Source organism: Lutjanus erythropterus, chromosome 4, assembly GCF_056507025.1.
Source record: "Lutjanus erythropterus isolate fLutEry1 chromosome 4, fLutEry1.hap2, whole genome shotgun sequence".
NCBI classification, from domain to species: Eukaryota; Metazoa; Chordata; class Actinopteri; order Lutjaniformes; family Lutjanidae; genus Lutjanus; species Lutjanus erythropterus.
Window position 1 is genome coordinate 14,802,912 of NC_139320.1, and position 14,078 is coordinate 14,816,989.

At 39.9% G+C, this 14,078-nt stretch overlaps 2 protein-coding genes across 2 annotated transcripts; one reads left to right on the forward strand and one right to left on the reverse strand.

Annotated features, from left to right (window-relative positions):
- Positions 1 to 1,081: 1,081 nt before the first annotated feature.
- itm2ca (integral membrane protein 2Ca) lies at positions 1,082 to 8,705 on the forward strand. The gene is made up of 6 exons (XM_084717053.1): positions 1,082 to 1,339; positions 2,900 to 3,043; positions 4,185 to 4,373; positions 5,315 to 5,425; positions 7,216 to 7,366; positions 7,558 to 8,705. The coding sequence occupies exons 1-6, from the start codon at positions 1,247 to 1,249 to the stop codon at positions 7,647 to 7,649; spliced, it is 780 nt and encodes a 259-aa protein (XP_084573179.1). The 5' UTR covers positions 1,082 to 1,246; the 3' UTR covers positions 7,650 to 8,705.
- Positions 8,706 to 11,474: 2,769 nt separating this feature from the next.
- LOC146328182 (lysophosphatidic acid receptor 4-like) lies at positions 11,475 to 13,676 on the reverse strand. The gene has a single exon (XM_084716276.1). The coding sequence runs from the start codon at positions 13,674 to 13,676 to the stop codon at positions 12,828 to 12,830; it is 849 nt and encodes a 282-aa protein (XP_084572402.1). The 3' UTR covers positions 11,475 to 12,827.
- Positions 13,677 to 14,078: the final 402 nt, after the last annotated feature.

Here is a 14,078-nt window from a genome sequence, read left to right on the forward strand (position 1 = left end):
TATGGGCTACTGTTCTTGTTAATCTTGTTAATTCAGAAAAATTGGGAACATGCTTTTTCTCAAGTGAATGCATTACTCTTCTGTTTTCTTTTTTGACAAAGCAATGACTTCTGTCAGCAGAGTCTGGCAAATGGTCAAGTGAACTCATATTTAAAACTAAAAAACTCTGTTTCATTCAGGTCAAATGCAGTCAGGATGCTCATTGGAAAGGCTCTTCTACACTAAATGGAATGTGACCTTAATTACTGTATTTGGGAACAGCTGTGTGTCCCCTACTATTTCATCTCATTATAGAAGCCTTAAAGAAGGTCTGTGAGCTGGGGGGTGGTGGGGTGTGGTGCATTCAAGGCGATTTCAGGGGGAATGCTGTTCGCTCTCTCCATCCCATAGTAGCAGAGACACTGAAGGGCAGCGGGGTTGTATATCTGAATATAATATGATATCTGCCTGACTCATTGATCCTTTAGCTGACTGAGGTTTGTGCGAGTTAGAATCTATGACTCTGACCATGGCTCTGAAATATCATCGCCTAACTGCTGTGTATTGATAAATCCATGGCGCTGACAGTGGTGCTTAAGTAGAAGACACATTGTACAACTTTTTCTCTGAATCCTGCCATTCTGTCAATTTAGTCTTGGTTATATGATATTCTGTATTACCAAATACAGAACCAAAATAGTCATTGATGATTTGGTTTGCTGTTCTCTGTGAATGAAACAGCTCGGGTCCATCTCCCCGTTCACAATAACAAATCGCCTTCTGAAAATATATTTATGGCTATTACATAACATTTCTGCCTTTTTCTGCCCATAAATCCCTGTAAATCTTACACACTGCACCTTTAATTTCATCACACGTTAACAACCTGTGTGTAAATGGTTTTGGTTACCTGTAATGTTACATCAGTGCACGAAGATTAAGTCGTTTTATGAGGCTAGAAGAACTGCTTACTAATTATCGAGTGTCATCTAATTTACTGATATAACTTAGTTTTCTGAATGGAATCTGTCCCCTCTCCAGTAAACACACAACAGCGGACTGGTCCTTTAAGAGCAGATATAAAAAAAAAAACAAAACAGCACACTTCCGGTAGATAAAGACAAAAACAGATAGAGGAGCAGCCCAGCGGTGAGAAGAGGAAGGGACGGCCCGTCGACCAGCTGAGGAGACCTGATTCAGAGAGGAGGACAGCTATCGTCAACACCTGCACAGAGACAGACAGGGAGACAGACAGGGAGACCGAGCCATGGTGAAGATCAGCTTCCAGTCTGTCGCGGGACAGAAAGTGGAGAAGGAGAACGATGGCGACAAGACCGAAATCCTCATCCCTCATCCAGTGGTGAGTTAACGCGTCGCTTTATTCTTATTTATCTTATTAATAACGCCTTTTGCTGTGGCGTTATAATGCTTCTTATTGAACGTGAAGCCTGCTGTGCTCAGGCTTTCTGCAGGGCAGCCTCCTGCACCTGCACAGCCATGAACAGCAGGGGTTTTCTGACGGCGTCTATCGCCATTTGGTTGGAAACAAAAACATGTCATGCTGTGATGGTTTCCTCTGCGCCAGTGCGCTCATTGCAGCCCTGATGCGAGTTATTACAATGTGCAAATGCATGCTCTTTGTTTTGGACTGAATGGAGGATTACAAGCAAAATGCAATTTAACAATGTAAAGGCTTTGTGTTACGGGTTGCTTTATAAGTGGCATGGCCTCTGATGTTTTTTTTTTTCCTTCAGTGCAGATTTAGATAAACTCCCCAGCTTAAAAAAAAACAGAATGCAAGAGATGCATGAGCTTTGCTTGACAAAATGGCAGATGGGTTGCTGTGGCTTGCAGCGCATGCAAGATTATTTTTCACAGCAGAGCAGTGGAGTCCTCAACTTTGCTGTAGCATCATCCCAGCACCCCCTCGACCCTTATCAAAGATACATGACTGAGCCCTGGAGATGATGAGCCATAATGGAATATAGATAGGACATCAGGCATGCATACAAAGTGAATATTGCAAAAGTACAGAGCTGGAGTGTGTGTGTGTGTGTGTGACTGAAATCTGTTCAAATGTACTGACCAGGAGACAGACAGGCCTCATGGTGTGTCACACTCTCAGCTGCTGTGAAAGAGCCACTATCTCTCAGTGGGGTGGGAGAACACAAAGTATCACAGAAGAAGTGTGTGTTCGCACATACACAGTTGTCGCCTTGTCCTCATGCGCCCTCTGTTTCCACAAAGAACAGCAGACTGAAGTGAAAGGACTGTCGCAACATGAAAATATTGTTGAATCAAAGGCGCTGGGTTCAAGCTTTTTGTGTCATCTCCTTTTTAAAACGATGGTCACACAGGATTGTCATCACTGTTCTTTGAAGTTTCTTAGAACAACCATTTCACCCGCCCACACAATCGCTTTTGTTCCTTCACAGCTCCAGCTAAGAATAGCCACCATTGTCCTGTCTGTAAAGAGCCACTTTTCCAAAAGATAGCCTAATTTTACCTGCCACGGCCGCTCGGCACTACAGTTACAGTCATTATTTTTGTAAATGGAATTGCTCCATTAGTGCCTACTATCTGTGTGTAGTGCCACCCTGCCAGTACAGGTTGGGCGCGTGGCACCGGCAGATGGGCTGTGAGACTGGAGGCGTCTGGGAAGATTACTCACCATCTCAGTCAAGTTTTCATTTCCAGGCGCTCCATCGTCGCTTCCTCTGGCCAAGCTCAGTGCTTTTAATTCCTGCTCAAAACGTAGCGTTGCTGTTAATGCACGCTTCTATTTTAGCAGTTAGTTAATTTGGGTCGTTTTCAGCTGCTCGTCATGGTGAAAATGAGTTGGATTGAAGCTGCCTGGAAATGCTTTTCTGCGTCAATTTGAAGAGTATTAATATTTGGTGTGTGTGTGTGTGTTTTCCAGGATGAGGATGAGCTGGTCCTGCCACTGCGGCCCAAGAAGTCTCCGCTCAATGGACTGTGCTGCCTGACATTTGGCCTGGTTGTGTTCATGGCTGGTCTGGTCCTGGCTTCCATTTATGTCTACCGCTACTACTTTATACCTCATGTAAGATTTAACTGTACTGTGCACTGTGTGTCCCAATTCTATATTCATAAATAAAATGATTTCCTTTGTTTATATATTAGTCACTCTTGTATACAGTCAGGCCCTGATCACACAGAGCACATCTGGCAGGCTGCAAAACCCTGTGTGCACTGTACTGCCTTTTTTGTAAGCTGTTGTTAAAAAAAAAAAGAGCAGTGTGGTGTGGTCTTTTTATTGTTGCTAGGCAAGCAAAAAATCAGCTGTCCATAGCCCAGTCCTGATTTTGCTGTGAAGTAAATTCAGATCTGTAACCCTATGTTTTGGTTAGCTAGAAGTAGTTAACTTCCTAATTAATTAACTACCTAAACATCTGAATAAAATAAACTGGGAGAGGACACTGGATTTGATTGACGGTGAGAGACACGGTTTAAGTTTATCACAAACCATGAACTGAATATAAGCAGTTATTAGTACAGTTTATATGAATGAAAACAACTTGCCTGAAATCTCAAGCATACCACTATTCTGTCTCCAGACTGCTTTTCTCTGTCCAAATCCTGGTAACTTGTTGGTAAAATCACAGTGCTCCAGGTATCCAGCTACAGCCGCTACACGCACACGCATTAGCAGCACACAAAATGCTACCTGCTTATTGAAAACAACTGGAAAACCTCTCACTGCCAAAACTGTGCACTGTCTGATGGGGGCCTAAGGAGTTTATTCTTGTGACAGATTGCTTCTGACAAAGAAACTAAAAATGAAGGAAGAGTCATTTCATCTCTTACAAACACTCTACTTTGACTTTGGCTTTGGTGCCAGTTCTGTTGAAGCTTATGGGAGATGTAATGTAAATAATGCAACAGCAAATACACAAATGCAGGCATTTGGAAAAATAAGTCAGTGTGAAATATGTTCTTTAATTTTTTATATATTTTTCAGAGCCATTTCTTCATCAACGGTCATACAATGTAGACATGTTGGGTTTTAGTGTGTTTCTCCATACATCTCCCATAAACTTCAATAGAACTGGCACCAAAGTCTGGCAATATTATGACCCTTCCTTCCCTTTTAGTTTCCTTGGTTTCAGAGTGTGCCTGTCAGTCTGTTGATCTGGATGCTGGTTTGTGTGTGTGTTTGCGTGTGTGTGTGTGTGTGTGTGCAGATCCCAGAGGAGAATCTGTTCCACTGCAGGGTGCTTTATGAAGACTCTGTGTATGCCCCGCTGCGTGGGCGTCAAGAGCTGGAGGAAAATGTCGGCATCTACTTGGCCGACAACTATGAGAAGATCACTGTGCCCGTGCCTCACTTTGGAGGCAGCGACCCCGCTGATATAATCCATGACTTCCACAGAGTGAGGACAAACACACACACACACACACACACACTTGACATTTATAACACAGTGCAGCACACAGTTAAATATTTACTACAAGTAACTCATAAGAGTGTGTTTTTAATAGCCCACTTTCAAGAAATTACAGAAAAAAATGAATAGAAAAATGACATATAATAGAAAACAGTACCTAATGCTAATATCAGCATGCTAACCTGCTCACAGTGACAATGCTAACACACCGATGTTGAGCAGGTACATTACATGGCTTTGTTAAATACTCACGTCTACTCACTTACAGCACTCTAAGGCCTGTTATTTCTTTATAGCTGACTGTTGCTATGAAGAACAGACCATTGCTATGGACACAGTTCTGATCATAGGTTCTGTGTAAAATAATTTAAAATTTAATATTTTGTGTCAAGCTACTGACTGTTTTTGCTAAGCAATCATGAAACAAGCAGGATAGTGCACAGTGAGTCATTATTGTGAAATAAACCCCTTCAGGATGATTCAAGACTTCATCCTGTTTGGGTTTATCATAATGACTTCCTCACTGTACGTTATCTCTTACGTAATGGTTACCATGTCCACCATGATTTAGTTTAACATGTTCACATGCTAAGATTAGCTAATTAGCAGAATGTCAGGAATGTAATTTGTTTTTCAGGTCATGAAACAAAATACTGGACAAATTGGAAAGACAGCGAATCACCAGAGTCAGTAGGTCTCTGGCGACAATGAATGTCTGTTCAAAATCCTGATGGCAATAAATTTATATTTATATTTGTTTCAGTTTGGAGTAAAATAAGGGCTGACTATCCAGCTGATATCGCTAAAATTAATCAAATCTTACCACAAGAAATTGCCAAAAGATAACCAGCATTGAAAAAAAAAGCAAACAAAAACTAAGCACTGTTTTTTAGAGTTGGTCTTTAATAAATTGCTTTATTTTCCAGGGACTGACTGCCTACCATGACATTGCCCTGGACAAGTGCTACGTTATTGAGCTCAACACCACTATTGTGATGCCTCCGCGCAACCTCTGGGAACTTCTTATCAATGTGAAGGTAACACAGCTGCAATCTCAGACAACATAATGTCTGCTTACAAAATTCCACACGAATGTGCTGTTTAGTAAGCTGAAACAGTGCTTTAGTATGAAACCACTTGACCAGCAGGTGCATACTGTTTGGAAGAACAGTATCCAAGCACTTGACACTATGCTGACATAAATGTCCCACAATGCAATACAGTCGTAACAAAAACAACAGACAAAGGCAAACAGCAACAAGGCAGCTCTGGCATAACATCAGTAACATTTCAATTTAAATGTATTTTAAAGATTCCCTTTGATAGGTGTGATATATTTTTTTAATAAGTTGGGAAGTGACATGATATACACTGAGCATTGCACCTGAAAAAATGCATACTACTGTTTATTTACACAAAAGTATCGTGAATGATAGTACACATTGTGGGTATGATTTTAGATGTAGCAAATCTCAGCATGAGAACAGCTTTGAATTCTTAGAAAGCAGTGGCTTCATTTTTAGCTTTTGCTGTTCCCAGGTGCCATGAAATAAGGTCCGTGGTTAACAAAAGCTTAAAGAGATTTTCAAGTTTTGTCCTTCAAGATAAAATATGTCAGTAAATACCCCATTCATGAAGTCTGAAGCCTTTATGGGTCTTAAAAAGGTGTTTACAAGTAGCTAAATTAGACTACAGAGGGTGTCCAGTCCATAACAAATCATTATGCCAACTGCTAGTCAGGAAGTGTTGGTGACGCTGAAGCCATGTGGCCGAAAGTGTAGCTCATTTATAGCCTAACCTTAGCTTTTTACTTCTGGTGATGCATTTACGCTGCAAAAATTATAAAAGTGGCGTTTATTCATGAACATTGTCTTGCCGAACAAAATGTGAAAAGTGTCATAAACTTTTGTTCGTCACAGAGCTTATTTTCTGCACTAATCCAGAATCCAGTGGAAAAATACTATTGACTTTTTGTAGCTCCCTCAAGTAGTAGACACGAGGCCCGAGGTCATGGTTAAAAACGGGGTTTATTCCATGGACAGACCAACCCGTGAGAACTGGATAAAGGGAAAATAAACAATAAAAAATACAATAAACAAAATGCGTATGTATTTCCCAGCAGCTATAACAGGTGCCATGTCTATGGCATGAGATAATACACTGTCACACACATCACAGTACAGCCTGCAGCTTAACCTTAAGTTTCATTTTATGACATAACTTGCACACGCTACACTCACATGACATATAAATTATACACTTCATTATATATATCATGGAAAGATGTATTTGCGACATTGTACTCTTATAGTTATCACATTTCTTTACCATACAAAGATGAACTTGAACCAAAACATACCTCGTAGGCTGCTTACTACTAAAGAGGGGCTAAATCTTGCTTGCTTCTTCCTTATCTTCGTCTTCTTTCTTCTTCTGTGTGGTTATGTCCTTAATAATTTAAACTTAGGTAAAGCGCTGATATAACGTTTACTTCTTTTGGCGCTTTGCTGGCAGGGTGCGTCAATTAATGTGTGACGTGCGGAGCGCCAGGTCGGCACTAATTAGTTCCGCCTAGGGGGTACTATATACAGGTAGGACCCAGAAAACGGGAGGATAAACAAATCAAAAAACTGACAATGTGAGGCAGTTACACTCTTTGTTTAGAGAACCTGAGCGATGCTAAGTTCTAGGTTGGTCAGCAAAAATTCGTCATCCCTGCAGCACTCAGTGTTATGTCGTCTGCTTTTTGACTATTGAACCCTGTAGTTTTTCTGTTGGAAAACATCCCCCAGTGAGCTTGTTGTTGTTGTACCTCTGTCTCTTGCAGAAGGGGACATACTTGCCTCAGACCTACATCATCCATGAAGAGATGGTGGTGACTGGCAAAGTGCACAACATGCGTCAGCTGGGACCCTTCATCTACCGCCTGTGCAATGGAAAGGACACGTACCGTCTGAACCGCCGTGTCACCCACAGGCGTAAGTCGGGGTTAAAGGAGGGATCGATGCAAATATCAGTGAATCTCATCAGTCACCTGATAGATGTCGGTCTGTGTTTTAGTTTTAAAGGATAGAAGGAGGGGCTTTATTGTTTTGAAACTGTTGTGATGAGATCTGAAGAAGTCACATCACTGATCCCCTCTCTGCGTCTCGCCCTGTTTCCCTCTCAGGCATCAACAAGCGCGAGGCGAAGGACTGCCACCACATCCGTCACTTTGAGAATACATTCGTAGTGGAGACGGTTATCTGTGATGAAGCGTGAACACGATGGTCATCTGTGTCATCCTTCCTACCCGCCCACCCACCCAAAGGCACATCTCCAGTCGCTGCCCCAGCCACTGTAGCATACTCTTGTGGGTCTGATCACGTCTGAGTTGCACTTTACTTGTGATTTTGGTCCGATGTCTTTTGTAATAGGTGTTTTTTTGTTTTTTTGTTTTTTTGTTTTCATTTCACAACCTCTCTTTCTAATGCGTGATGCAATACTAAGCTGTTGGTTCTATCACAGGATTTTCCATGTAGCAAATCCTTTAGCCAATAATGAATTATAGTTTCAAGACCTCTCCTCTTCCTCTGGGGATTTCTATGATGGTTACTGTCGTTGGGGGAGATGACTCTCCATGTGTTGTCAAGGTGACTGTACTGTTTTTTCCTCTTGCCCTTGAGGTTACTTTGTGTCTCTTAGTTATACATCTAGGCAAAGCATGAAGCTTTGCTTTCCTGAGCACACATCATCCACAGATTTCAATTCGTATCTTGTTTTCTCATGTTCTCTGTAATGTAGACATATAACTGCTGATGACTAGTTGCTTGATTGCATCTTTAACCTCTTGCCTGCCTGTTGCTTCCTTGCTCTTCTTCCTGCTTTTCATTTCCTTCTTTAAAACCATTTCCACACAGTAGAAGTTAGAGAAGGTTGCATTGGACATTAAACTGCTTTCACTTTTTTGTATGATATTCTTGATATCTTAATTGAAGCCGGTCACCATATTTCTTTTAATTGCTTTTATTCTTCATCAGCTTTTCTCTTTTGTCATATTTTTGCACACTCTTCATCCATGCCTTTGTGAATCCTTTTAAAATAACGTCTTTGTTTCCCCTTGCATGTGTTATCGATAAGAGAAAAGCAGCACTGTTAGAATGTTTTGTAAAACAACGTTTAAAGCCTTAGTCCAGAGTCAGAGACTGGACTAAAGTCAATACTACTGAAAGGGAGCCTATAATATGATATGTTAGTTAAACAAAACAAACTTTGATCTGTATATTTTGTCTGCTGATGAAATCTGTCTGTGAATAAAGTAGTGAAAATAACAAATAATCTCTTGATGCTTATATTTGTTTCTAGACCCCTAAACCTGAGGCAAAATGACCCAGTGACAATATACATGAATATTCCTCATAATCTTCACAAAACATACTGACATATTTTCAGTTCTTTGATTTATCATTTTTATTTTGTTATTAATTATTTCGAAGCATCAAACCAAGTTGCTGTAAATGTTTTGTTTTTTTTTGCAGGTGTGAGATCAATGAAATAGTTTATTATTGCATTATTAATTTAAATATAATTTATTGACAAATATTACATGGAATTTTTTTCAGCTAAATGTTGCCACCAGAATCTTGATTTGTCCAGGTTTTGAGATAAATTCTGCCTCATTCTCAATACAATGGAGATGAATGGAGCTTCATTTGCTATATATATATATTTGCAATAGGGGCACTGATTCTGAAAAGATGTGTTGCTGCTGAAAATTTTCATTCCTTTAGGGACCACAAATGAAATTCATTCTGTCGTGACCCACACACAGCCACAAAATTTAATTTAAATCAGCAGCACTTCCATCCAAGTCAGATCACAAAGAATCTTTTTCACCGTCTCCACTGTTGGGCCAACAACAAATTATTTAAACATTTGAAATGTTAATCTGAATCTTCACAGCTTGTTCTCATATTTAGCCAACACAGCATATGCCCCTGGTTCATTTACTTACGTATTTGCTCATTCTGATACAGATTATAGCTTTTATTGTCCATATGCTTTTAACGACATAGTTTTCTGCTCAATCATGTAGCTAATTTTCAATGTTTTCGTGTGTCATCTTTGATTAAGCAACTGCATCTCACCCATCTGTTACACCACAGGATGTGAGAATGATCAGATAATTGTTTTATTTCCCCTCTTGGTGTCTAAATGTTTGATACACATCATTTTCCATCAGTGTCCTCATTTGACACAGTAGCGTAATACCAGGTTAATATGAAGCCAGACAGAAATGATATCCAGTATAGACTACTGCCAAACCCCAATGGCTAATTGCATTTGCAGCTATTACTTCTGGATAATTTCAGATCTGCAGATGAGGTCATCTAGATCCTTACAGTCTGCTGTGGGCTTATGCTGTTGTCCTTCCATCTGGTGAGGCTTAGGACTCCAGAGCTGTTGGCTCTGGGACTGAGACACACTCGAAAGAAAACACAAGCCTGAGTCACATGAAAGGATTTATAACATACAGAATGCATAGGAGAGTCAAACTGTGTTACAACAGAAAGTGAAAAGGATGTTGCTAAAATGAGGCCTATGCCATGTTTTTCACTCAGAACCTGTGGTACACTTTCTTTGGCAACTGTTGGAAAACCATCCTGGGTGTTAAACATGCAATCACACATTTTTCAGGCTTCAGAGTTTAACGCTGAAGTACCCAGCCTGACAAGGGTTAAAAAAAACACCAATATCTCAAAATTTGACCAATTAACACCATTCGCCCTATCCTATACCCAGATAGCAAATGCATTTGCACCTGCAGCCATGGGCAGGAGGTCTAAAAATGAAAGCAACATGAAATGTAAATATTTGAATTTTAGAAACCCCAAAATGTTGTATATAAAAAATTATAGCGTAAACCATTTAATTTTAAGGCAACAAAATAGTAACAGATCAAGTTCACAGTTAACTGTGACCAATTTTTTTTTTAGTTTCTCTAACTTTAACTTTTCCTATAAATTTATCTAAGGAGAATAGTAAATTATCTCAACTAAAGGTCAGCAGAACGTTTGCAAAAGTTTGAGGTCGGCACAAAACTGTTATGTTGTAATGTTGTACACCAAATTTCAAAAAAGTGTTAATATTTCATTAACTAAAATATGCATCAAAGTCTGTGTCTACGGCCCAGTGTCTTTTCCTCTAAATTATGATGGTGGCTCGTCTTCTTGAGCCTCCATAAGCTAAGACTGCCAAAAAAGTCTTCAGGGAAAAGAGAGCATTTAAAAGTTGCGGCTCCAGACAGATTCTTTCTCCCGTTTTGTCTCTTTTGATCGTACAGGTTGCAGACCCCCGGGCTAAAACCTGGCCGAAGCGCAAATTCTGTGACGCAACAGGTTTGAATGCACAAGATAGCAACCAACACGCTCGGCCGAGGCACACACACACACACACACGTCTCCACAATCACAAAAGTCCTTCCATTTATGTGTAACCGCGTGTGTGTGCCTTTAAAGTTTCTCTCATAGTTTTCTCATCACATAGGGAAAAATAATCATTGTTCTTATAAATATAAAGCTTAACAAACGTAAACAGACCTGCAAAATGCGCACGGGACAGGATCACAGCTGTCAGATCGTCTTCAGATCAGTCAGCTACTCTACATCTGGAGCAGCTGTAGTGTTTGCGTTTTCGTGTTTGTAGGGAAAACAAGGATTACACAAAAAAAATCTTAAAGATGTTATATCTAATCGCACGAGACTGGCCCAACCTAGACAAAAAGTATGTGTGCCTCTGTCAGAGCTGTTGGATATAACCGTGCGTAATTTTGCGCACTTCAAACCCACTGTTTACAGTCTTTGCACTGAACTAGCGAAGCATCTCATGAGTGTAGCTTTATATTTATTGTACAGGCATAAAAGTGATTACCATTCTCATGTCTAACTTTATGCAAGAAACCCAATGAACATATTTCCCCAAATACTGAACTGTCTGTACTGTTTTTACACTTTAGTTTTACTTGCAAACACAGAGCAGCTGGCCAGCATCAGTCTTTAAGCTAACCGTAATAACTCCTTTAAAAAGTAATACAATTACTTTACCTATTACTTGATATCAAATGTAATTAGTTAAGTTACTAGTCATATTACAATATTACTTTTGTAGCTTGTTGTCATCTTTGTTGCGCTCCAAAGTTGAACTGCTGATCCAGTGAATTGTTAACACCCAGAAAGCTTTTGTTGTTAGCTGTCCAGATATTGGCTGAAAAAAAAACAACCTCTCTGAATGCGACCATCAGATCAGATTCTTTCACCACATAGTCTCTCTTGAGGAGCCAAACTAAGTAATGACAATACTTCCACCTGTGGAAAGTATGTCTCGCTCCCTCTCCCTCATCCTACATCCTTCATTTAGCTTTATGGCTGCACCTGACGTGACCTGCACTGACCCGCTGCATGTACACATCATCAGAAGGCAGCCTACTTAGGACAAAAATGAACTCAATAACTGTAACTGTAATATAAATACTGGAAAACTCAATCCCTTAAACTACTTTACAGTAATAAATTACAGAGGAATGCATTACTCCCAGACACTGCTCTGGCTTTATTCACATATTCACCATACAGACATGGAAATATTTCTATTTGGAAGTATTTAACTCTTAGCAAGAAAATAAATGAACATATTGCAAAATGTTGAACTATTTCCTTAAGGATCATCATTTCTCATGAAACTGCCAGGACTCATGAAGCTGTGATGTTACAGCATATAAGTATGAATTAAGAAAAATATATAATATGGAACATTTCCACAATAAAATGTTTAAAAACACAAGACATATATTTTGATAAGTTGTGTACTTACGTTATCCCACATGTTTTCAACAACGTTCAAATGCAGAGAAATCTATAATTTATTCAAGTGTGTTCCCTGTTAGATGTTGAAAGCTAGTTGCTGTAACTTACGGGAAAACACGGGACACATTGGATACCTCAGAGAGTGAGGAAGGAAGTTGGCGAATGTCACTAAACGTAATGTGATTAAAACAAATATTACCTCCTCTGTGAGCATGATTTCTGTCTGAGTCATATCATATGTTTTTATCTGCCATGGTGGTTGATAAAGAAGAACTCCCATGATCCCACACTATTTTGCAGCATCATCAAACTATGTTTTTGTTATTTTTTACCATGAGATTGACCCTTAGCAACAGAATTTACGTGTTGTATGTTTAAGCAAACATTTAACATTTTAGTTTCACAAACATTTTATTAAAAAGACAATCATTCTTGGCATCTTGACAAAATCCAACATACTTTAAAACCTGAAGCAAAATTAGCTAAATTAGCATCCAGCATCCAAACAAGCTACAGCGTTTTGCTGAAAAAGAACAGAAATTAGAATGTCACACAGGAAATCTGATGTCAGCTCATGAAATAGCAGATTGTCCTTCTTCTACTGTTCTCCTGCAAGCTCCACATCTTCTTTTTTCTTCCAGAAGGCATCCAGGGAAAAGTAATACAACAGTGGATCCAGACAGCAGTTCACAGTAGCAAGACATGTCAAAGGTGTAATCGCAGTTGATTTTGTAATTAAAACAACCTTCACGGGCAAGATACATATGGTGAACATAACAAAACTAATGATAAAAATCAGTATGATATTCACCCTGTTGTTGATCCTTGCAGAGTCAGTGACATGTTTGCATAAAGTCCAAGACACCAGAGAAGTGCACACAACATTGATCACCAGCAGAATGAACATTAACACAATCCAAAAATAAACCATTGCTGGGATACCATTTGTCTGGTTTTCACGATAATCAAAACAGTTCGAGGAATTGTCCTTTATATCTCTATACAAGCCAATAATATGTGGGATGTTCAACAGAAACAGACACACCCAAGCAAGCGCAGCAGCTCTCCAGGCGTTCGAAGAGGTTCGAAGATAGCGTGACCTCAGAGGATAAACCACAGCCAGCAGCCGGTCCACGTTGATGAAGGTGATAAAGATGGCGCTGGACTGAATGTTGGTGCAAAAGAGAACTATGACGCTGATGCACGTCTCAGCGCCCAGTGTCCAGATGCCTTTGGCGTAGAAGTGGATCCTCAAAGGCAGGGAGATGGTGAGCAGCAGGTCTGAGATTGCCAGGTTGATCATGAAGACGACACTGGGGGATGTGATGCGGTGGTGTCTAAGCAGAATCCAGAGTGACACAGCGTTGAGAGGCAGACCCAGTGCCATAACAGAGCCATAGACCGGAGCATACACTGGGTTTGCCTTAGATGGTTCTGTGGTGTTCATGTTTGCCTGATGAGAAAGGCAGTTGAGTGAGTTACTGAATATTGCAGTCGAGCACACAGCACATCACTTCCTCTTTTGACTCTTTTTCTCTGTGGTGTGAGATTAGGCGTTATCAGAGTGAGTGACGGAAATATAACAGAACACACCCCTGACTCGACTCAGGAACCACGGTCATGTACAAGTTTAAGTTTTGTGCAATTTTAAAATGCAATATCTTGTGTCAGTCTAAATAAATGTATGTATTTTAAGTGGTATAATATGGGTAATTTTGAGATCACTGGCCTTTATGGTTAATTAGAGAATTATACATTATTTTTTTTGCAAACATGGAGTGTTTAACAGCAAATTTGTGGTTACTTTTGTGCAAATTTACAGCCATTTTAAATAAAAGTTAGTAAGTTC

What these genes read in the sequence shown, in the direction of transcription:
- LOC146328182 (XM_084716276.1), bottom strand. Translation starts at nt 13,676, where the DNA reads ATGAACACCACAGAACCATCTAAGGCAAACCCAGTGTATGCTCCGGTC.
- itm2ca (XM_084717053.1), top strand. Translation starts at nt 1,247, where the DNA reads ATGGTGAAGATCAGCTTCCAGTCTGTCGCGGGACAGAAAGTGGAGAAG. An exon ending in TCCTCATCCCTCATCCAGTG is followed by an intron (nt 1,340 to 2,899) that starts GTGAGTTAACGC and finishes TGTGTTTTCCAG; the next exon opens with GATGAGGATGAGCTGGTCCT. An exon ending in GCTACTACTTTATACCTCAT is followed by an intron (nt 3,044 to 4,184) that starts GTAAGATTTAAC and finishes GTGTGTGTGCAG; the next exon opens with ATCCCAGAGGAGAATCTGTT.